General features: G+C 40.1%; 1 protein-coding gene across 4 annotated transcripts in view; it reads left to right on the top strand.

The window, feature by feature from the left end:
- Positions 1-14708, top strand: part of LOC147229519 (protein kinase C beta type) — a 107670-nt gene extending 92962 nt beyond the window's left edge. For 3 of the 4 annotated variants that reach the window (XM_086155013.1, XM_086155011.1, XM_086155014.1), the window contains one exon: positions 12894-14708. In XM_086155013.1, the coding sequence (XP_086011139.1) occupies positions 12894-13049 (156 nt within the window). In that variant the 3' untranslated portion in view covers positions 13050-14708. Of the gene's footprint in view, positions 1-1601; positions 4444-12893 lie in introns of those variants that run through there. The other variant, XM_086155012.1, reaches the window with a different exon arrangement.
- The last annotated feature ends 9245 nt before the right edge of the window (positions 14709-23953 follow it).

Genomic DNA, 23953 nt, shown 5'->3' with positions numbered 1-23953 from the left:
GTTTGTTTGTTTGTTTGTTTGTTTGTTTGTTTGTTTGTTTGTTTGTTTGTTTGTTTGTTTGTTTGTTTGTTTGTTTGTTTTCTAACAGATGAGTTTTAGCTTAGAGGGTGACTAGTCCTTCACCTGGGTGGTTAATTATACAGCAAATAGAGTGTGGAAATACAGTATACAATTTAATTAAAAAAATCTGCCGATGTCTTTTTCTGCCAGTATGACAAACGATAAAATGTTCGATCTAGCCATTGTTTTATGCATCCTTCTGCCAATCTATTGATCTCTTTGTCATCCTGTCATCTGGGTTATGATTTTTATTGATAAATCTTATTATGGCATCTTTGCCTTATTCCTTGAAGATATTTCACTTCTCATAGATTGCTCAGTTCTGAGGAATTGTCTTGAGGCCCGAAGAAGCCTTTTTATCTGAAATGAAAAAATCTCTTTGAGGTGAAATGTCTTCAAGATATCAAGCAAGTCCGCATGCCATGGTAACATCATTAATCCATTCACGTGTTTCCTACAGTCATGCATTTACCCATCCTTCCTTCATTTATATGTTTATTTTCTATACCTTCTGTGTTTGGTCTTTTCACATATGATTTTGGGTTTTGTCTCAAATGAATTTGAGTGTTGTTCTACAATAATCAAAACTCTCTCAAAGAATTTGTATAAATTTAAATGTGTAAACTAATAATATATGAATATAAATGATAGTCTTTTGGGTATGACATTTTAGATCAGCAGCTCATATTGGAATACATTGTCTTGACCGAGGCATGATTTGGAAAAAAAATTTCATCAGGTAACCACAGCGGTGAAGTTATTAGCTACAAATTCAACTTGGCCCTTGTTTTTTTCTCATTGCAAATATTTCCCCAGGGTTTGAACTCCCCCAGCTTAATTCCACTCTCTTTTCAGAGTTACAGTTTTCTTCTCAATGATGTTGTTAGTTGTAAGTAAATCTTATTTGTTTTTTTATTCAAGCTTAGTGCAATGATTGAGATGCAAAACAAAAAAAAAACTTGACAAAGTGTAAGGGACAGCGTGTAAAATGTGTTTTTTGAGCCAAATTTTTTTCTTTATGTATCAAGATGTACACACATCCAGTGGGCTTAGAAGGTCTTTGTGCATCCCAATGGTCAAATCAGGGAAATTAAGTATTTTGATGTTACATTTTTCAAATTGTTTCTGGTGGTAACAAATATAGCTAAATGTGAAGTAGGCAGAAAATAGTTGGATGAATTCAGTCTATTGGTCTACTAATGACTGCTAACTCGGGCCAAAGTATACACTGCCAAAGATCTGTTGTTGATTGAGCAGCCATATGCAGCCATATGCTGCTTAAGAATTGTATTCAAAAACATTTGGACACTTGAAAAAGAACAAATGTGAATCATACTTAATGGGATCCTAATCCATAGCCAGATTTGAATCAAGTGACCACTTATTCTTTTATTTAAACCACATTCATTTCAATTTGTTGTTCTCCTTCTTTTATTTCTCTCATTTTTTTCCTATCCCAATTCATTCATTTTTGTACTTCAATCCTCTCACCGTCCCCTCTCTCCCCTCTCCTGAACTCCATTTTCCATCCTCCTCAACAGTGTGGCCGGGATGCAGAGAACTTTGACCGTTTTTTTACACGCCATCCACCAGTGCTGACCCCTCCTGATGAGGAAGTGATTCAGAACCTGGATCAGGATGAGTTCCAGGGATTCTCCTTTATCAACCCAGAGTTTCCGTGAACTCCTGCAGCCACTACAGCTGAGCAAGCTTGATTTAAGCTCATGCAAGAACATTTGCACACCCACAAAAGATACATGATTTCTCTAAGTTTCAACTCAATCAGTGTATGCTTTGGCCACACATAAAATCAGCATTTATTGGACTTTTTGAAATACACAAGAAATTGTTGTGGCCTCATAGCTCTTTAGGAAGCTACTCACAAATCAAACCTACACAAAAATGTAACACAAACACTGAATATACTGAATATACAAACACACCTGCAACATTTATGACACTAATGGTACATGTATTAAAACTTACATCATATTCTGACCATAAATACACAATTATGAGGCCAACTGAAAATGTGAGATCATTGGATCTCTTCTACATATATAGTTTTATTTTTCCATGCCTCTAGATTGTGAAAACTTTGCCTCAACTTTACAAAAAACTGTGAGCTTGAATAAACATTGGCTTTCTTCAAGCATGATTTCTAGTACAGTAAATATAATTTCAAGAGAAAAAGATTTTTGGGCACTTTTTACACCGCTAAAACCAAGTTCCTATGACAGAATATCTCTAATTTTCCATGCCCAATTGAGAAGTTTTTCAGCCTTATCAATGCCGCATCACAAGCATCATGGATCCTTCCTCATGGATAAAAAATGTAGAAAATAGTTTCTCTAAAATCTTCCTTTGGTAGAAGAAACAGTGCAGACAGGTGTGATAGGTTATCATATGTGTTTACTTGAGTCATCACTATGCGAAACTGAATGTTATGGGACTAATTGACAGCCTCATCTGAGTCTTTACTATAGGATATTTTTCCTCGCCTAGTCTTGTTGTTTGTAAACCAATTACCACCAATCAATAACTCAATTGCGCAGAGTAATTTGTTTACTGAAAATTTTGGATTAAAAGCCATATTCCTCATTAGAATTAAAGGTTAGAAAGGGAATATACTCTCTAGTAAAATCATAGTTGAATCCAGAGGAAAACAGTACATCAATAATGTGAAAATCATGCATTTGAATTACTTGCATATATAGTGCAAAAGTGTATTGGGGTGAAGGATTAGTATAACAGATTAACACATCAAAAACTGGCAGGGTTTTAGTTAAATTTAAATCTCTGTTCAAAATCAGTCTGTACTGTTCAATGTCTGACCAAAGTGTTTGCAACAAAAAATTACCATTTATTCTGAGAATTGGGATCAGGCTTTAATATTTGTATTGATGTACCTGACACAATTCGTTTTCATAAACCACAATAGCAAATGCCATGCAATTACAACTAAACCAAACAGAATATTCATATTACATAATTTCCTTCAAACACAACTTTTTTTCATACTGTTTAACTCTTCTTACACCCTAGACTGCTAGTTGTGGTGTTTCTGAAATCAGTGTTAAGTGATGTGAGTTTCTGTTGTTATCGTACCTAAAATCATTGCCCTACTGATGCATGAGTTTTTACATTATATATTAATAACCTATTAATAACCTTAACTTTTACTTTAATTTGTATTTTACTATAGCTTTCACCTCTTTTACCATTTTTCATTTTTTGAACGGGGAAAATAGATCAGATAGTGTTAAATGTTTGCCTTTTAAGATCAGACTTTTCGCTATCTTCTAACAAGATGCTGTCACAACAAAATACTGTCAGACAAAGATACTGAGTTTGTAAAACAGGAACTAAGGATAAGTGGCATAGAATAAATGAATTAAAATCGACAATCATACCTACTAATTTATTGTTATCTCGTATTTAAGCACTTAGGTAGACATGTTGTTTGTGTGTGTGGTTTACAAAAGCATGACTAATTACACATCAAATTATGTGTGGGTTTCTGTAGTCGGCCCCTGTGGCATGTTTGCTTTTTTTGTTTCATATGGGATTTGAACCAATGTTTCTTTAATTAAAATGTACATTTTAATTGCTACAAATAATTATGTATAGCATTATTAATCAATTATTAATAAGCACTTATTTGAAACATGTGCAATTTTTGAAGGCAGCAGAGTGTTTGAACATACAATTATGTCATGGCTACGCTGACAGGAGAATCTGTGTTTCAGTCTTGGAGAGTAAAATTGTCACCTGAACAATGAAATGCTGGAAGAAATGCAATATGCTGTATATATTTATCAAATTCAGTATTAAATAGATGGAACAAAATTCACTGATTGACAGGACAGCCATTTGTGAAGAGATTTTCTCGACTATGATTTGTTTTAAGCAACATAGACTCTGTAACAAAGAGCAAGTTTATTATTTTCACATTTTTCTCAACATTATGTGTGTGAATGTAAATTAAGCTACGTCTTAATGACTCAGTAGTGCAGCTCAATTTTTGTCCACTGTGTCCCTTCAGTGTTTATTTCTTAGAGTATTGATCTCTACTATTATACCAACACTTATACATATAATCTAAAACATGGGAGTTCCTAGATGAAAGAGAAGAAAAGTTAACACTGAATAAAAAAGGTGACTTTATATCCACCACATACGTATGTTACATGTTAGGGTGATTCATGCTATTTTTCACAGATTACTTTACAAATCTGACTTAGGCTGACTTAGGCTGTAAAAGTGTTTTACATGTGAAAATAATGAAAAATTGCATTTCTATAGCATTTCTATAAGTGTATCTGTCTCCTCTCCAAAAGAAAATGTGCATTTCAAAAATAAAAGATTTAGCATTTTCTTTTTGTTTGTCTGTTTGTGTGATGTTTGTGTCTTTGGTTTTCTTTCTGTCTGTTTGTTTTTTGGAAACGTGGATGGATAAATGGATGTTTATATGGTAAATTTTCTTGTGTTTTCACAGCTATTTTTTCAGTGTCAACAACGGAATATATGTAGTGGTGACAGTGTTCATGCTGCAACACATATGCACACAGAAAGGTGCAAACACATAGACATACACACAGCCTCTTCTGAGGCTGCTGCTGCAGCTGCCAAGTATGCCAAAGGGCGGAAGAACAGAAAGTGCAAATGAAGAGCTAAAAAATCATGAGGTCTGAGTGATTCAGTGTGGCAGATGAGGAGGTTTCTAGACAAACTGGTAAGTGGGAGAACAACAGATAAAAGAACAGTCGAGATGTTCAACAGTAAAGTGAAGCAAGGAGAACAGGAAAGAAAGTTGAATGAGGTAAGGAAGAGTAAAGGAGGTGCGGGACAGGTTTTCTATTGAGGCAGGCCACGATGACAGGCTGTGCATATTTCATGGCTGCCACTTTTCATAAGAGCCTTTCCTTGATGAGATAGTGCAGGTTTGATGACTTAGAGGAAATAACATGCAAAATACAGCCTACATAGACCCGCCCCTCTGAGCCACTTCACGACTTCTCTAAGGCTACTCATAATCCACTACAGTGAAGCTTTGCTGTTGTATCATTCTCTTATTGCACTACACAATATAATATTTAATGTGTGAATACAGATTGGCTATAGTGTTTTGGCATTTGTCTTTGACCCAATATCCTAAACAAGCAATATATCCAACAAGATGGCTATGAAATTGATGAAAAAACATCTTATTTTTACTGTGAGACCCAAATGGAAGCATGAAATTTTATTCACACTCATAAAAAAGTCCTGAGGTGGTGACCAACGGTCTGACAAGTATGATTAACAACACCATAATGTCATTATATGCTTTTATCATTATCTTGCTTTGTACACTCCCTTTTACACTAGATGGAAAATCAATAGACACCATAGCTGGCAAATAACACGCCACAATGTGAGAACATACAACAATTAAAGGAAACAGCTTAAGGAGATGTACTAAAGAGAAACAGAGAAACAGTAGTAACTAAATTATTGCACAGTAATAATTTAGGGAAGTGATGAATCCTATTTGTGACACAGTGGTTAGCGCTTCAGGCTCACAGCACGAAGGACCCTGGTTTGATTCTGATCAGGGGACCTTTCTGTGTGGAGTTTGCATGTTTTCTCCAGTTTCCTCCCACAGTCCAAAAACATGCAAGTTAAAGAAAAATGCAAGAAAAATGGAAACATTGCCCCGAATTAATGAGTGAGTGAATGGTTGTTTGTCTATATGTGTGGCCCTGCGATTGACTGGTGACCAGTCCAGGGTGTACCCCGCTTCTCACCTGATGACAGCCGGGATAGTTTCCACCATCCCCTGCGCCACTGAGTGAGGGATAAGCGGAAGAAGATGAATGTATGCATAAAGGATTTATCAATACATGTTACTGGCAAGTATGTGTTTGCCTGTTGTCTGCAAATACAAATTTTTATACTTATGCAATTCTTAATTTTAGTCGTACAAAGAATTTAGATTCTTTTCTACACCCAATTAGTAAATGAGGCCCTATATCTTTCTGCCACCAAGAGTTCAGTGCAGTTAAAGAGTGAACAAAACACATTATGAGCTGACCTAAATAGCTGGAGGCTGTGTGTGTGTATGTGTGTGCAATATATTGTATAGTAAGAGTAGCTATATTGTCTTTAAATATATGTGTGTGTGTGTGTGTGTGTGTGTGTGTGTGTGTGTGTGTGTGTGTTTGTGTGTGTGTGTGTGTGTGTGTGTGTGTGTGTGTGCGCGCGCGCATGTGTGTGTGGCTGTGGGTACTAGTACTATACAGTGTAATATGTAATAATAGCAGTTATACTTTCTTTATACAGTATGTCTTTATCCATGACCACATTAGGTAGGTATACTGTATGTGGTATATGTGGTTTACTTCTCTTCGCTTTACTTATCTTAAAATTATGTTTTACAGAAAACTTTACTTGCTTTGTCCATAATAAAAAATGATATTTGCATGCTGGTTTTGTCTGTATACGTGGCCCTGCGATTGACTGGCAACCAGTCCAGGGTTCACCCCGCCTCTTGCCCGATTACAGCTAGGATAGGCTTCATCCACAATTCATTGCAATTCACATAGGGTGTCCATCTCTTGTTATATCTGAAATACTAAGCTTTATGTTCAAACAAAGTAGTGCACTTGAAGTTTATTTTAACATGAACATTTTCATTTAGTCCAAAAATTATATTCAGTCAGTCCTTGGTTCAAAAACTGTCATCTGTTATGTGAGAATACAAATTTACTTATTATATTGAGATTTTGTACTTGAGACAGCTGTGGAGACTAATCATGAGATGTGTATAGCTTTGTCATAGCATTAGAAGATGTGACAATATTTCACTGTAATGGTTTTTTCACTGATCAGTTTTAATGTTTGAGAATTTACATCAAATCTTAACAATATTTTCGGAAGATGATAAATACGAGGCTGTTTGATGAAGAAATGTAATCACACATAACAGTCGATGTAGTTAACGAAGTTTAACATTTTTTAATCAAGAAAAACATTTTACATTGTCTGAGCACTATCTTTAGTTGTTTAAGATGTCCATATTCCCAGTACCCAGAGTGGGGACAGCTTGGTCATTTGACCCGATTTACCACTACCACCAGTCTCATTCTTGTAGTCCTCTGTATGTGTGTGTGTGTGTGTGTGTGTGGGTGTGTGTGTGTGTTTTTTCACTTTCAGATTTGGACCCTCCTGCTTAGTTAGTGGCCATGTCCCATACTACTTATATGCTTGCTTTGGTATTTCTGGGTATTTCACTCCCTTTACAGCAAGTTTCTTGAGCTTATCTACTTGTTTTTTGGATTACAGGAATGTACTGCTTCTCTGACTGGCTTCCCGGAGATGGGGATTATCTTTGACTGCACAATGTCACAATGTCACATGCATGAAAACCTAACATATTTCACAATCCATAAAAGCATTGTGTGCTAAAACCTAATGAAAACTGCATGATCAACAAAACTGAAACTCTCATGACATTTTAGCACTGAAAAAAATGATTAATGATGGCTGGGAAGCATCTTTGGCACAGTAGCACGGTGGTTAGGCTTCTGCCTCATAGCACAAAGTAACTTTATTCAGTTCACACAAGGGGGCTTTCTTGTGTGGTGTCTGCATATTGTCTGCGTGGGTTCCCTCTGGGCTCTCCAATGTTCTACCACAGTCCAAAAACATGCTGGAGTTTATCTGGATAAACTATAAAAATTATCTAGATGTGTGAATGAGAGTGAATAGTAAGTGTGAATTGTCTCTAAATGTGTCCCTGTGATTGACCTGCAACAGTCCAAGGAGTCCCTGCAACCCTAATTGTCAGATAAGCAGTAGATAATAAATGATTGAGAAACATCTCATGACACTTGTGGCAAAGTTGCGCCTCAAGGGGTCTCATGCACCTATACCACAGAGCACTACAACAGCCATTACAATGTGTTACATGATTTTAACCACAACTTTGTGAATGGTGTATTAGACAGCTATATGCAATATCTCCGTCCCCATTAATGGGAATTAGGGCCAACATAGACATGCTCCCATCTGAATAAAGTAATGTTCCTCTCGTTTCAAATGTAGAGCCTGGCAAATAAAGGCAGGAGTAGCATTGTCTGTGATTTGCAAACTCCCCCCTTTTATTTTGTTTTGTCTTACCACAATCTCCCCACTCTGCCAGAACAGTAAAGAGATTATTTTCTAATGATAAATGTGTATTTGATATATATGGCACATATAATAAGAGCAATACTAATAATTATACATTATTTATGCTGCTTCTAATGCAGCCACAGGGCGGCAATGCAGCCACAGGGCGGCACTGGCCTGTGTCTCTCCAAGCCTGACTTGGGGGGACACGGAGCAGTGTCTCCCTGTGCTGGTCCCAAGCCCGGATAAATGCAGAGGGTTGCGTCAGGAAGGGCATCCGGTGTAAAACTTTTGCCAAAACCAAACATGAGAGTCAACCAAAACTATACCATACCGGATCGGTCGCGGACCGGGTTAACAACGACTACCATTGGTACTAATAACCTACAGGGTACTAATGGAAATTGGGCTACTGTGGGTCGAAGAACAAGAACAAGAAGAAGAGGAGGAGTGCGTGTTCAGAAGCAGAGAGAGAGGAGGAAAGGAAAGAGCCTGGGACTTAGAGTAGGGACTTTGAATATTGGGACTATGACAGGAAAAGGTAGAGAGTTGGTCGACATGATGCAGAGAAGGAAGGTGGATATACTGTGTGTCCAGGAGACCAGGTGGAAATGTAGTAAGGCTAGAAGCTTAGGAGCAGGCTTTAAGTTGTACTATCATGGTAATGACAAGAAGAGAAATGGAGTAAGAGTTATCTTGAAGGAGGAGTTCGTTAGGAACGTCCTAGAGGTGAAAAGAATGTCAGATAGACTTATGAGTCTGAAATTGGAAATTGAAGGTGTGATGCTCAGTGTTGTTGGTGGCTATGCCCCGCAGGTGGGATGTGAATCTGAAGAGAAGGATTAGTTCTGGAATGAGTTAGATGAAGTGATGCAGAATATGCCCAGAAATGAGAGAGTGGTAATTGGTGCAGACTTCAATGGACATGTTGGTGAAGGCAATAGAGGGGATGAAGAAGTGATTGGCAGATTTGGAAACAGGATTGGAATGCAGAGGGACAGATGGTGGTAGATTTTGCAAAAAGGATGGAAATGGCTGTAGTGAACACCTTTTTCCAGAAAAAACAGGAACATAGGGTAACTTATAAGAGCGGAGGTAAGAGCACGCAGGTAGACTACATCTTGTATAGACGAGGTAACCTGAAAGAGATCAGTGACTGCAAAGTAGTTGTAGGTCAGAGTGTAGCCAGACAGCACAGGATGGTGGTTTGTAGGATGTCTCTGGTGACAAGGAAGATGAAGAGGACAAAGGCAGAGCAGAGGACAAAGTGGTGGAAGCTGAAAAGGGAGTTGCATGGTTTTCAGGGAGGAGTTGAGAAAGGGTCTGGGTGGTCAGGGAGAGCTTCCAGATGATTGGACAACAACAGCTAGTGTTATCAGGGAGACGTAGAAGAGTACTTGGTATGTCATCTGGAAGGAAAGTAGATAAGGAGACTTGGTGGTGGAATGAGGAAGTGCAGGAGTGTATACAGAGAAAGTGGTTAGCGAAGAAGAAGTGGGATACTGAGAGGACTGAAGAGAACAGACAGGAGTTCAGGGAGGTGCGGCGAAAGGTAAAGATAGAGGTAGCAAAGGCAAAACAAAGGGCGTATGATGACTTGTATGCTCGGTTGGATAGTAAGGAGGGTGAGAATGATCTATACAGGTTGGCGAAACAGAGAGATAAAAATGGAAAGGATGTACAACAGGTCCGGGTGATTAAGGACAGAGAGGGGAATGTATTGACAGATGCTAGATGAGTGATGGAAAGATGGAAAGAGTACTTTGAAGAACTGATGAATGTGGAAAATGTAAGAGAGGCAAGGGTAGAAGAGGTGATTATTGTAGACCACAAAGTAGCACAAATTAGTAAAAGTGAAGTAAGGAAGGCATTGAAGAGGATGAAGAGTGGAAAAGCAGTTGGTCCTGATGATATACCTGTGGAGGTGTGGAAGTGTCTAGGAGAGGCAGCGGTAGATTTTCTGACTAGATTATTCAACAGGATCTTAGTGAAGTAAGGAAGGCATTGAAGAGGATGAAGAGTGGAAAAGCAGTTGGTCCTGATGATATACCTGTGGAGGTGTGGAAGTGTCTCGGAGAGGCAGCAGTAGATTTTCTGACTAGATTATTCAACAGGATCTTAGAGAGTGAGACGATGCACTAAGAATGGAGACAAAGTGTGATGGTGCCTATTTTTAAGAATAAAGGGGATGTGCAGAATTGTGGCAACTATAGAGGGATAAAGTGTATGAGCCATACAATGAAGTTATGGGAAAGAGTAGTGGAAACTAGACCGAGAGCAGGAGTCAGCATTTGTGAACAGCAGTATGGCTTCATGCCTAGGAAGAGTACTACAGATGCAGTATTTGCGTTGAGAATGCTAATAGAAAAGTACAGAGAAGGACAGAGGGAGCTGCATTGTGTTTTTGTAGACCTAGAAAAAGCATATGACAGGGTGCCAAGAGAGGAGCTCTGGTATTGTATGAGGAAGTTTGGAGTTGCAGAGAAGTATGTTAGACTGGTGCAGGACATGTATGCGAGCTGTGAGACACTGGTACGGTGTGCTGTAGGGGTAACAGAGAAGTTCAAGGCGGAGGTGGGACTCCATCAGGAATCAGCTCTGAACCCCTTCTTGTTCGCAATGGTGATGGATAGGCTGACAGATGAGGTTAGACAGGAATCCCCATGGACCATGATGTTTGCGGATGACATTGTGATCTGTAGTGAGAGCAGAGAACAGGTTGAGGAAAATCTATAGAGGTGGAGGTATGCTCTTGAAAGGAGAGGAATGAAAGTTAGTCACAGCAAGACAGAATATATGTGTGTGAATGAGAGGAACTCGGGTGGTACGGTGAGGCTACAGGGAGTGGAGATCAAGAACCTGGAGGATTTCAGGTGCTTAGGGTCAACAGTCCAGAGCAACGGAGAGTGTGGAAAAGAGGTGAAGAGACAGGTCCAAGCAGGTTGGAATGGATGGAGAAAAGTGTCAGGGGTGATATGTGATAGAAGACTTTCCCAGCCAGAATAAAAGGAAAGGCGTACTAGACAGTGGTGAGACCAGCGATGATGTATGGACTAGAAACTGTTACAATGACCAAAAGACAGCAGGCAGAACTAGAGGTTGCAGAGATGAAGATGTTGAGGTTCTCTTTGGGAGTGACCAGGATGGATAGGATCAGGACTGAGTCTATCAGAGGAACAGCACATGTTAGATGTTTTGGAGAGAAGGTCAGAGAAGCCAGACTGAGATGGTTCAGTCATGTACAGAGAAGGGATAGTGAATATATTGGTAGATGGATGCTGGAATTGGAGCTGCCAGGCAAGAGGTCTCGAGGAAGACCAAAGAGAAGATTTATGGACGTCGTGAGAGAGGATATGAAGGCAGTTGGTGTGAGAGAGGAGGATACAGAGAATAGGGTTAGATGGAGAAAGTAGACTCGCTGTGGCGACCCCTGACAGGAAAAGCCGAAAGAGGAAGAAGAAGACTTATAGACTGCTTCTCAAATAGGATATGCTCCTGTCCCACCAAATACCTGACTTTATAATAAGTGGTATAAATGATAAGTGAACAATAATAATAATATTAATTTTCTGTCTGCTCAAGGGTTGCCATCGTAAATTGTCTACATCCTCTTCCTCTTATCACACCAACTTCTTGTCCCCTATTCTGGCTCATACTCTTCTATCATAAGTTACATCTTACACTTTTTTTCCAGGTGTTCCAACCTATTTGGAAGAATTTCTTCGCCTCTTCTTCACATTTGTTCTGTACTGTTGTCCTGAAGTACTTAAAATCCCTCACATTCTTTTTCTCTACTATTGGTCACCCTCACCATTTCACTTGGGTTGCTCTCATTCAAACACGTGTATTCTATCTTGCACGACTCTCCTTTCCAGGGCATACCTAACCTCTAATGTTTGACATTTCAACCCTCATCCCAGAGGCTCTTCACCTATGACATATGAATATCATTTGGAAACTCCCCAAGATTTCACAAGAAAGCACACTTCTTCTACATTCCTCAGGAATCCTCTCACTAAGAACTTGTTGACAACCTAGTCAAAAGCTGTACTACCCCCTGTTCTAGACACTTTCATTCCTCCGTAGGTATATCAACAGGGTATTTTCCTCCTTCATCCTCTTCAATGCCCTCCTCGTTTCACCCTGAAAAATCTCTACTGCTTTACGGACCACAGCAATATCCATTTCTATTCATTGGTCTCTATCTTTTTCTTCATTCGTCAACTCTTCAAAGTACTTTTTCCATCACGCTTCTGATATTTGTCAATATATTTTCCTCTCTATCTTTAATCACTGTAACCTGCGACAAGTCCTTCCCCTCTATCTCTTTGCTTGCCAACGTGTTTAAATCAGTCTCTCCCTCCTTAGTGTCCAACAAGTACCGGTAATTGTATGTACCTTGTTTGGCCTTTGTCACCTCTATGTTCAACTTGCACTGTATTTCCCTGTACCCCTGTCTACTGTGTTCAGCCCCCACAGTTTCTCATTCCTGTTCTCCATTCATGCAAAGGGGCAGCCTTTGCATGTATGGAGGGCAGAATGTGGAGGCAACATCTACCATGTATTTAAGGTATATGAAAGAGGTGCCTCTCATATATAAATTTTCTCTGTTTCTCATTGATTCTAACTTACTCTTTGTTCTTTATCCCCATACCACTGACACATCCATACCCCTGCAGAAGAACCAACGTGACACCTGCAACTTTGACAAAGAATTCACCAAGATGCCTGTGGACCTGACACCGACAGACAAGCTCGTCATCATGAACCTGGACCAGGATGAGTTCCTTGGCTTCTCCTACACTAACCTTGAATATGTGGACACTGCAAATTAACACAATTATTCCCACTTGTGGACTAAGAGAAAATGTAGTTGCAAATCAAGTATCTTAGCATAATTTCTTTAAGTGAATTATTTTAGGTAACACTGGTGTTTAAGAAGAAAAGAAAAGGTGTCACAATACTGAACTTGTGTGACAAAAAGTACACCAGAGACTTCAAAGAAAATTTTCCAAAAAAATTCCATGTAGAAAATTTACATGCAAGAAAAAGCTATAATAGAGACAATAGTAATGATGAAATTAGTCAAATCTTATTTGCTCCCATTATTTGGTAACAATTAAAAAATGTGATAAGTTACTTTTCCTTTATAAATTGTGATACTTTTTAAGTGTAGCATTGTAAGTTTGCTGTATTTATGCTGGCAATTCTAACAAAGAAATATAAACAGGTCTTGGTTTTTACAGGCAGACAGGCAGAGCAGAGTTGAAATGATTGATGTTGGCGTTGATGAGTTGTTGATGAAAATGACCACTGAAGGCAATTATAGTTGTGTTTTTGAATGTTACCTTTCATCAAAATAGACACAAAGAACATAAATAATTTTTGTGTCTATGATGGCTGTTTTACAGAAGGAATATCTTCTCGGAATGGGAGCTGACCAAAAACCTATGAATATATATGTGAATATGCAAATGCTGCTCTCATTTCAACAGTTTGGAAGGTAAAATATCCTTTTGTTATGGCAGGTAAAATGTTTTGGAGCATAAAATACCCTTCTGCTACCAAGACAGTTTTTACTGTGCTTTTCTTTGGCATAGTCACCAAATCAAATATTGTTAACTGGCTTCCTATGCGTGCATTGACTATTGCTGACTTAAAAAGCCAGCTTGAATCCACGTTCTGCACCATGGACATGTTTACTATGAGTAAGAGTAGAATATACACACACGCACACACAAATGCACAAACACATTAACTTACTTGTCTCTCCATAGCATTTCCTCACAATTCCCCATGTATTCTAAAACTGGCATTGTACTTTTTGTTATAGAGCAAGTATGAAAATAATAAACGGTCAAGTATTTACTTATAATTAATGTTATGGTTCTATTATGGTTATTGTTATAGCTACTATTAAAATACTGGGTCAGTATGGAGTTACTGTATGTAAGTGATAAACTTTCTTTCAAATCTTGTGACATAGGTTTTTGGGTGTATGACTTGTGCATAACGACAAGTAAAGTTTTCATGTTGTAATGATTCTTGAGGAAAAAACATGTTTCTTTTATCTTGTTAATTACAGTATCTATTAATTATTTATTGGTTTAAAGATTAATACATGTTACTGTTTAAAATTGCAAGTAGAAAAGAATAACAATAGTTATTAGTGGCTTCTTTTCTTCTAATTGTCCCAGATTTTTCTCAATGACTTTGTTTTAGATCACTCCATTATTCTCTGTCAAGCCTTGCCAAGGGTATTTCTGTCAAAATGTGAAAACACACAAGATGATTCTACTATAGAATGTAATGACTCTTGTGTTTTAATTTATGTTGATAAACGGGAGGGGATTTCACAATAACTTGCAGTTATATGCAGTTTGTATAAGCGGAGAATAGCAGAAATTCTGCACAATACTGTAAGAATGTATCCTGGGAGAATGTTTTCCAGTCTTCTCTGATTTTTTATTATAATTGTGAAAAATAAATGAAGAAATGAGAAAGTTTGTCTTCTTGCAGTCAGCATGTAATAAAGCCGTAATAAGTTTGTCTTTTTGATATATCCAGCTGATATATCCTTGACAATTCTCTCCACCCATTCCTACCTGCTCGAACCCATCTCTTCACCTCTTTTCCACACACTCCATTGCTCTGGACTGTTGACCCTAAGTATATGAAAACCTCCAAGTTCTTGATCTCCACTTTCTGCAGCCTCACCATTCTACCCGAGTTCTTCTCATTCACACACATATACTCTGTCTTGTTGCAACTAACTTTCATTCCTCTCCTTTCCAGAGCATACCTCCACCTCTCTAGATTTTCCTCAACCTGTTCTCTGCTCTCACTACAGATCACAATGTCATCTGCTAACATCATGGTCCATGGAGATTCCTGTCTAACCTCATCCGTCAGCCTGTCCACTGCAAACAAGAAGGGGCTTAGAGCTGAACCTTGATGGAGTCCCACCTCCACCTTGAACCTCTCTGTTACCCCTACATCACACTGCACCACCGCCTCACAGTTAGCATATATGTCCTCCACCAGTCTAGCATACTTCTCTGTCACTCCAGATTTCCTCATTCAATACCAAAGTTCCTCTCTTGGCTTCCTGTCATATGCTTTTTCTCGGTCTACAAATACACAATGCAGCTCCCTCTGGCCTTCTCTGTACTTCTCTGTTAGCATTCTCAAAGCAAATACTGCATCAGTAGTACTCTTTCTAGGCATGAAGTCAACTGCAGTTCACAAATGCTGAGTTCTGCTCTGAGTCTAGTTTCCACTACTCTTTCCCATAGTTTCATTGTATGGCTCATCAACTTTATCCTACTATATTTGCCGCAATTCTGCATATCCCCCTTATTCTTAAAATTGGCACCATCACACTTCGTCTCCATTCTTCAGGCATCGTCTCACTCTCTAAGATCCTGTTGAATAATCGAGTCAGAAACTCTACCGCTGCCTCTCCTAGACACTTCGACGCCTCCACAGGTATATCATCAGGACCCACTGCCATCCTCTTGAATGCCTTCCTCACTTCACTTTTCTTAATCTCTGTTACTCTGTGGTCTACAATAATCACCTTTTCTACCCTTGCCCGTTTCATTTTCCCCATTCATCAGCTCTTTAAAGTACTCTTTCCATCTTCCCATCATTCTTCTAGCATCTGTCAATACATTAGTCACCCAGACCTTTTGTACATCCTTGCCATCTTTAGCTCTCTGTTTCACCAACCTGTATTGGTCATTCTCTCCCTCCTTACTGTCCAACCAAGCATACAAGTCATCGTACGCCCTTTGTTTTGCCTTTGCCACCGTTACCTTATATTGTACCTCCCTGTACTCCTGTCTAACCACTTTCTCTGTACCTGTACATACTCCTGCACTTCCTCATTCCACCGCCAAGTCTCCTTATCTACTTTCCTTCCAGATGACACACCAAGTACTCTCCTACCTGTCTCCCTGATAACACTAGCTGTAGTTGTCCAGTCATCTGGAAGCTCTCCCTGACCACCCAGAGCTTTTCTCAACTCCTCCCTGAACACCATAATACACTCCTCCATTGTCATCTTCCACCACTTTGTCCTCTGCTCTGCCTTCTTTGTCTTGATCTTCCTTGTCACCGGAGTCATCAAACAAACCACCATCCTATGCTGTCTGGCAAAGCTCTTACCTACAACTACTTTGCAGTCACTGATCTCTTTCAGGTTACCTCATCTATACAAGATGTTGTCTACCAGCTTGTTCCTACCTCCGCTCTTATAAGTTACCCTATGTTCCTGTCTTTTCTGGAAAAAAGTGTCCACTACAGCCATTTCCATCCTTTTTGGAAACAAAATCTACCACCATCTGTCCCTATCTTTTCCTATCCTTTATACCAAATCTGCCCATCACTTCTTCATCCCCTCTGTTGTCTGCACCAACATGCCCATTGAAGTCAGTACCAATTACCATTCTCATCTCTGGGGATATTCTGCATCACTTCATCTTGCCCATTCCAGACTTCTCCTTCTCTTCAAACTCAGACTCATAAGTCTATCTGACATTCTTTTCACCTCCAGAACATTCCAAACAAACTCCTCCTTCCTACTCCATTTCTCACTGTCAGTACCATGATAGTACAACTTAAAGCCTGCTCCTAAGCTTTTAGCCTTACTACCTTTCCACCTGGTCTCCTGGACACAGTATATCCACCTTCCTTCTCCGCATCATTCATCATCTACAATATACCGCTTATCCTGCGGTCAGGGTTGCAGTGAAGCTGAAGCTTATCCCAGTTGTCATTTGGCGAGGGGCACCCTGGGTCGGTCAACAGTCAGTCACAGGTCCATATGGGAAATAGAACCATTCACTTCCTCATTAACACATCTGAGCAATTTAGGGTGAGAGGAAACTGGAAACCTGGATGAAACCCTGCATACACCCCTGTCAGAATAGAACCACAACTACCTTGCTGTGGCAGAAACACTAACCACTGCACCACAATGCTGCAACAAAAAGTGCAATCATGTGAAATTTGCTTAATAGCCAATAGACTTAATATAAAAGACAACAAACTGTTGCTGCCTGACAGCAAACATATATGTTTTCGGTGTGAATTTAGGTGTGTTGAGGATGGACTAATTTTTAGCCACCTTTCTCTCGTTGCTGCCAAAAGAACTTGATACTATATTTTCACCACTATCCCCACTATGTTAAATTAGAAAAATTTGCTACTCAATGGAAACCCCATCAAGGATTCTCTCAGCACCATTGGTATTTCAATAATGTAGAGTCTGGTTAGCGAGATTTTCTTGCACAAGCTCATTTTGGAGACAGATCATTTTAAACAAAACATTTTCATCCTATCAGAGTAGACCATGGATGGTTTTGGCAACACGTTCAAAATGTATGTACAAATAAGATTTTCATTACAGCAGATTAGCTACTTGAAGATGCTCATGCCTACTGGTATGTTATGTTATCATGATGCCAAGACACCTGCATCACTCTTGTCATAAATGGTATGATGGCATGTCATGGGTATTTTTCCAACCAGTACCTGGTTGATGTGAGATGGATCCTTTAGACCACGCACCTGGTGCAGTGGAGATATTCTGTCCTCAAAATTGCAAACATTCTACTTCTGGCCTCATCAGAAACTTTGCATAAGCCACTCTTTGAGGCTCGGGGCCTAAAGTTTGGGGATACCTAGTAATGCAACATCTGACAACCACATTGTCTGATTTTTTTAGGAATTTAATTGCAAATTATGGGGGAAAATGAGAATTTGGTCAAAAAAAAAAAGCTAATTTCAATACTTTGTTATATACCCTTTGTTGGCACTGGCAGAGGTCAAACATTTTCTGTAAGTCTTCACAAGGTTTTCACGCACTGCTGTTGCTATTTCGGCCCATTCCTCCATGCAGATCTCCTTTAGAGCAGTGATGTTTTGGGGCTGTTGCTGGGCAACATGGACTTTCAACTCCCTCCAAAGATTTTCTATGGGGTGGAGATCTGGAGACTGGCTAGGCTACTTCAGGACCTTGAAATGCTTCTTACGAAGCCACTCCTTCATTGCCCAGGCAGTGTGTTTGGGATAATGCTGAATGACACAGCCATCTTTCATCTTCAGTGCCCCTGCTGATGGAAGGAGGTTTTCACTCAAAATATCACGATACATGACCTCATTCACTATTACCTTTTCGGGGATCAGTTGTCCTGGTCCCTTTGCAGAAAAACAGTCCCAAAGCATGACGTTTCCACCCCCATGCTTCACAGTGGGTATGGTGTTATTTGGATGCATTCATTCTCCTCTAAACACGACAAGTGTAGTCTTTACCAAAAAGTTCTATTTTGGTTTCATCTGACCATAGGACATTCTCCCACTCCTCCACTGGATCATCCAAATGCTCTCTTGCAAACCTCAGATAGGCCTGGAAATGTGCTAGCTTAACCAAGGATACATGACTGGCACAGCAGGATTTGAGTCCCTGGCAGCATAGTGTGTTGCTGATGGTCATTCACTAGGTCCCCTTGTGTGGTTCAGGGATTTTTGCTCACCGTTCTTGTGATCTTTTTGACCCCATGGGGCGAGATCATGCCTGGAGCCTATATCAAGGGTATTAGTGATCTGGTATGTCTTCCATTTTCTAATAATTGCACCCACAGTTGATTTCTTCACACCAAGCTGCTTACCTATTGCAGGTTCAGTCTCCCCAGCCGGGTGGAGGTCTACAATTTTGTTTCTGGTGTCCTTTGACAGCTCTTTGGTCTTGGCCATGGTGGAGTTTGGAGTCTGACTGTTTGAGATTGTGGACAGGTGTCTTTTATTCTGATGGTTCAAACAGGTGCCATAAATACAGGTAACGGGGACTGAGGCGCCTATTACAAAAGAAGATACAGGTGTGTGAGAGACAGAAATCTTGCTTGTTTGTAGGTGATCAAATACTTATTTTCCACCATCATTTGCGAATAAATTCTTTAAAAATCAGACATGTGATTTTGTGGATTTTTTTATGCATTCTGTCTCTCATAGTACCAGTGTACCTATGATGAAAATAACAGGCCTCCCTCATCTTTTTAAGTGGGAGAACTTGCACAATTGATGGCTAACTAAATACTTTTTTGCCCAACTATAAATGTGTCCAACTTGCCAAACACCAGGTCAACCCAAGCTCCAAACTCATTTCTCATAACCTAAACTTTTAGCCAGTTTTTTCTGAAAAGATTTCGTTTTTGAGAAGGCTATGGTTACAAAGAGGTCCAAGTCCATATTGTTATTGATGAATGTGGGGAAATTTTTCTCCCATAAATGGTATACATTAGAGTCCATTATCTGCAAGTAGTTTAAGCTACTCAATTTTGCCAAGTTAATGGCAGAATTGAGTCCTCTTACTACTTCATGAATGCAATGTGATAATTTGTGATCATTTTCTCAGTTTATACGTAGTCAGGATGCATGGGTTAGGGTTAGGGTTAGGTCATTGCTGTCTATAAATATATCTTTACCAAATGACTTTGACAGGTACGATATTACAATAGGACTGGGCTGTCAGGATCAGCCACATTATATTGACAATTACATTTTCTAACTTAGTTGGGGTTTTAACACCTTATGTGTTGATGGTTCACTCAATTCTCTTGCTTTCTGGATTGATGTGTCAATCAGGTTGTTTTCCTTCAGGAATCCTGCCAGTCTGTGACCGACCACGCTGAAGAAGATTTTTCCCTCCACATTTAGAAGGCTGATCTGACAAAACTGGCTGATTTCCGATGAATCCTTCTCCTTGGGGATAAGGATCCCTCCAGCCCTCCGCCAGGACGTCGATATTTCCTTCTTTTGCCACACCACTCTCATCAGCCTCCAGAGAAATCGCAGGACATCTTGTGCGTTTTTATAGAGCCTGTATGGTATTCCGTTGGGGCCTGGGGCTAACACGGCTCTTGCTCTACGCACAAGTTTGTCAACCTCACTCCATCTGGGTGGGCTAATGCCTAGCTCATACTGTGGAGGGTTGACTGGTGGCATGTCAGTTGGGATGGGAACCTCTTCATGGTGACGGTCATCTGTGCAGGTCTTTTCCAGATGTTTTTCCAGGTCAACCTTTGACACTGAGAGACTTCCACTCTTCTCCTTTGTGAAGAGAGTCTTCACAAAGTGAAAGGGGTCTTTGTAGAAGCGTGATCTTGTTTGCTCCTTCCTTCTGCGCTTCTTGCGGAGGTTTTCAGCTCTCCTCAGTGTTGGAAGCCTACTCTGAATTTCTTCCTGCAGCAGGTTTATTCCCTCCTTCTCCTCCTCTGTGGCTTTCCGACATTGTTTCTTCAGCTGCCTTCTCTCCTTGACTAGGCGGTCTGTTTCTGTCTGCCTTCTGGACTTGGTAGGAACCGCTCTGTTTGATCGCTTGCTTTCGACCACACCGAACCGTTCCGCTCCATAGGCATAGATCAGCCCGCCCATTCTCTCCAACTTCTTCATGGTGGTACTTTTGATCCCTTCAAGGATGTTGCAGAGATCGGTGTTGATCTCCTTCCACAGCAACTTGTCGCAGGACTTCGGCCACTTGATTAATGGCCTTCGCCCCGGGAGTTTCTTCTCTGCTTATGGACGTGCTGTGTTGGATTCCGGTTCCTCTCTTGTGCCTAGCTCTTCCTCCCCTGGGACAGGGGCATCGATGTCCTGCAGGCTGTGGTGTGTGTCCTGCTGCTGGACTTCAGTCAACTGACTCAGCCTGCTTCTCAAAAATAGTTGCTGTCGATGCGACATCCCTGTTGACCCTTCTTTAGGCACCTTTTCTTGCCCTGGTGTATCTTCAGGCCGAGGGAAGTAACCATTGTCCAGCCACATACGCAGTTCTGGAGCCTGTGTCCTGCTGTAGCTGGTGGAGCCCTTGGTATGCTGATCATCAAACTCGTAGTCTGTTCCGTTCCTGTGTTCATTACCATGTTATCTGCCGATGAGCCATCTTCCGCCCCCACTCTCGCAGGCTCAAGGGGTATTTTCTTCAAAGCACTTTTCATAGCAAATTTTGGGTGGGACCCATACACCAGTTGTGCTGGGTCCCGCAAACCACGGGTAGCTAACCCATGATGGCCCTGTTGGGGTCTGTTCCCTCCTGTCAGCTGTCTTTCCATGCTGTCGCAAGGTCTTTCCCTTGTTGTCAGCTGCACTTTCACAGCAGTCACAGGTGAACCATATGATCAGATCTGTTGTGTAGGACTAGGTGTTGATATCCCTTGATGAAAGCATACCTAAGGCACCGATGAGACCCTGTGGGGTTTCAAGTGAGCGATGGCCTCCTTTGGGTTGTCAAGTTAAAATCCTAAAAACGTAAAATCCAGATTTTTTCGTATGTATGGCCCTGCGATCGACTGGTGACCAGCCCAGAGTGTACCCCGCCTCTTGCCAAAGGAGAGCTGGGATAAGCCTCAGCGCCACCTCCAACACCACTGGGTGCAGGAAAACAGCATGGACAATTAATAAATTAATTAATACATATAAGCTAAATAAAACCCTTGGACACATGAGCCAAAGAAAACTCTTAGCTACATTATTCTCAATGACAAATCAGGGATATTGCGGCACTGACTATGTGGCCGACTAGTAAACAAGAAATTGCTCTTCTAGATATAAGAAGGAAGGCAGAAACAAAAGTGAAGGACAAGTATATAATTTAGCATACGAGGGAATTGAAAGGGTCTCTGACAAATGCAAAATAATCTCTTGTTGATGCCATTCATAAATCTTAAAAACAATTGAGTGGAACATAACCAAGAATCTTGGATTCATATATTCCTCCTTCTCCTTTATAATTCCTCTCTAAATTTGTCTTCTGTTCACTTTTTACTTCCATGTATCTCTTGGACATGCATTGCTTTATTGCTTTATAACCCTGAGACAAAGGCCAGAATGGATTTTAATCAATAACTGCAATTGGCATTACTTTACTTTAGGTTTTTGTTTAGGTTTTGTTTTGTTTTTATCATATTCAAGTAATGTTATCGAAGTAAACAAAGGACATGGGTGGTTCATTTGGGCCATGACAAAGTCTGAGACCTAGGACTACACTCCTGATACAGAGCTCCTATATGCAATACAGTATGCCACATTAGGCAACACAATTAAAAGTGATCTTTAAACACTCACAAAAACTTTCTTTTTCAAGATTTTTGACTGTCACCTACTTCCTCAAAATGTGTGTTTCCAAACAGTATAATTTCTTCTTATCCAAAGGATTGGGATTGCCAATGTGTTCAGGATGCTGACAGATTCAATGAATGTTGCTGTCACTAAAGTAATCAGTACCTTTAACTTTTTTATGGAAGATTTGATCTAAAAAGTCATTAATGTCCTTTAAGGAGTAAAGAACATTCATGTCCTCATTGCTTCCACAAAAAAAGCAGTATCTGACTCCATGTCTTCCCCCTCGCATATCTGGCTTTACAACCCAACCTCATCCACAGTAGTTTTATCATTCATACATCCTGAAACACGCACAGCTCTCTTACTTTTGCAATTTTCAAGGAATAAACGGTCTTCCATTGAGAAATGTCCTGCTCCATGATGGTCTCAGGGGTCTGCTGTGCGTGCTTGCTTTGCACTCGCTGATTGGCGTAAACTTTGCTTCTCTGGACATGTAGCACTGTTGGGTGTGGTTGCACCAGGTTCAGTGGCATCAGGCTAGGTGGCACCAGTACAGGCCTCACCAGTACAGGCCTCACCAGTATAGGCGTCAGCAGTATAGCCCTCACCAGACTCCAGTTCTGCTGGCACCAGTGCCAGCAGAACTTGGCACCACCGAATCGCCTACCAATTTTTTTTTTTTTTTTTTGTATGGACATGCAATTGTTTATGGCCCACATCCCCAGATTTATAGCATTTCAGCTGCCCTGAGCTAGCATTGACTATGTAGAATGCATTGCCAAACTTCACCCTGAAGGAGACCTCCAGAATCAGTGAGGGAAACTCCAAAAACAAGAACACCTGCCTTTTAAGAGCCTGGACATGCCCTAGCCTAGAATCCCTGCACCCAAAGCCCAAGGTCTTGAAATCACTAGCAAAGTGTAGAAACCTTTTGAGTTCATTTTCCAAGTGTGTTAGGGATAAATGGTGGGACATGTGATACGGTACGATATGATACAATACGATATTCGATAGACCTTTTTTCCTCTCACAACTGGAATTTTTTAGGTATTACAGCAACATGGGGGTATTAAGATATGTGATAAAATCAAATACCTGTGAAAAGAATAATAACATATCCCTAAAGAATAAATGAAAAGGAATAGGAAAGGATTAAAAAAATAGAATGGAATGGGATACAACATCATGATCCTACACACAATATGGCATTATATTCAACATTATAAATAGAATAGTAATATGAAGTTTCACATATGTTATTGCACATTATACTGTACCTTGATTTAGAAGTTATATTGTTATTAATTATCCATAATGAAAGAAGATTGCATATTTAATTGAGGTCTACTGAGAGCATCTGCTTGTTGTACAGGCTTAACAGCAGCAAGGAGGAACAACCTGCAATACCTCTTTCAGGCATTCGTTTGTTTCAGTCTGTTGCTGAAACGCTGCCCAATGTCTTGCAGGGGGTGATACAGATTGAATACTCGCATATTTGAGAGACCCCATTCTTCATGGGTGAATTAAGCATAGTTCAGCATGCTCGGAATGATGGACATAACAATGAAGCTGAAAAAGCTACAAAGAAAAATAAAATAGAATATGTGCATTCATCCCTTCA

The sequence above is a fragment of the Fistularia commersonii genome, chromosome 11 (assembly GCF_037954325.1).
Source record: "Fistularia commersonii isolate RoL2024-O1a breed Wild chromosome 11, RoL_Fcom_v1.0, whole genome shotgun sequence".
Lineage (NCBI taxonomy): Eukaryota > Metazoa > Chordata > Actinopteri > Syngnathiformes > Fistulariidae > Fistularia > Fistularia commersonii.
This window is presented reverse-complemented; position numbering and strand designations above follow the sequence as displayed.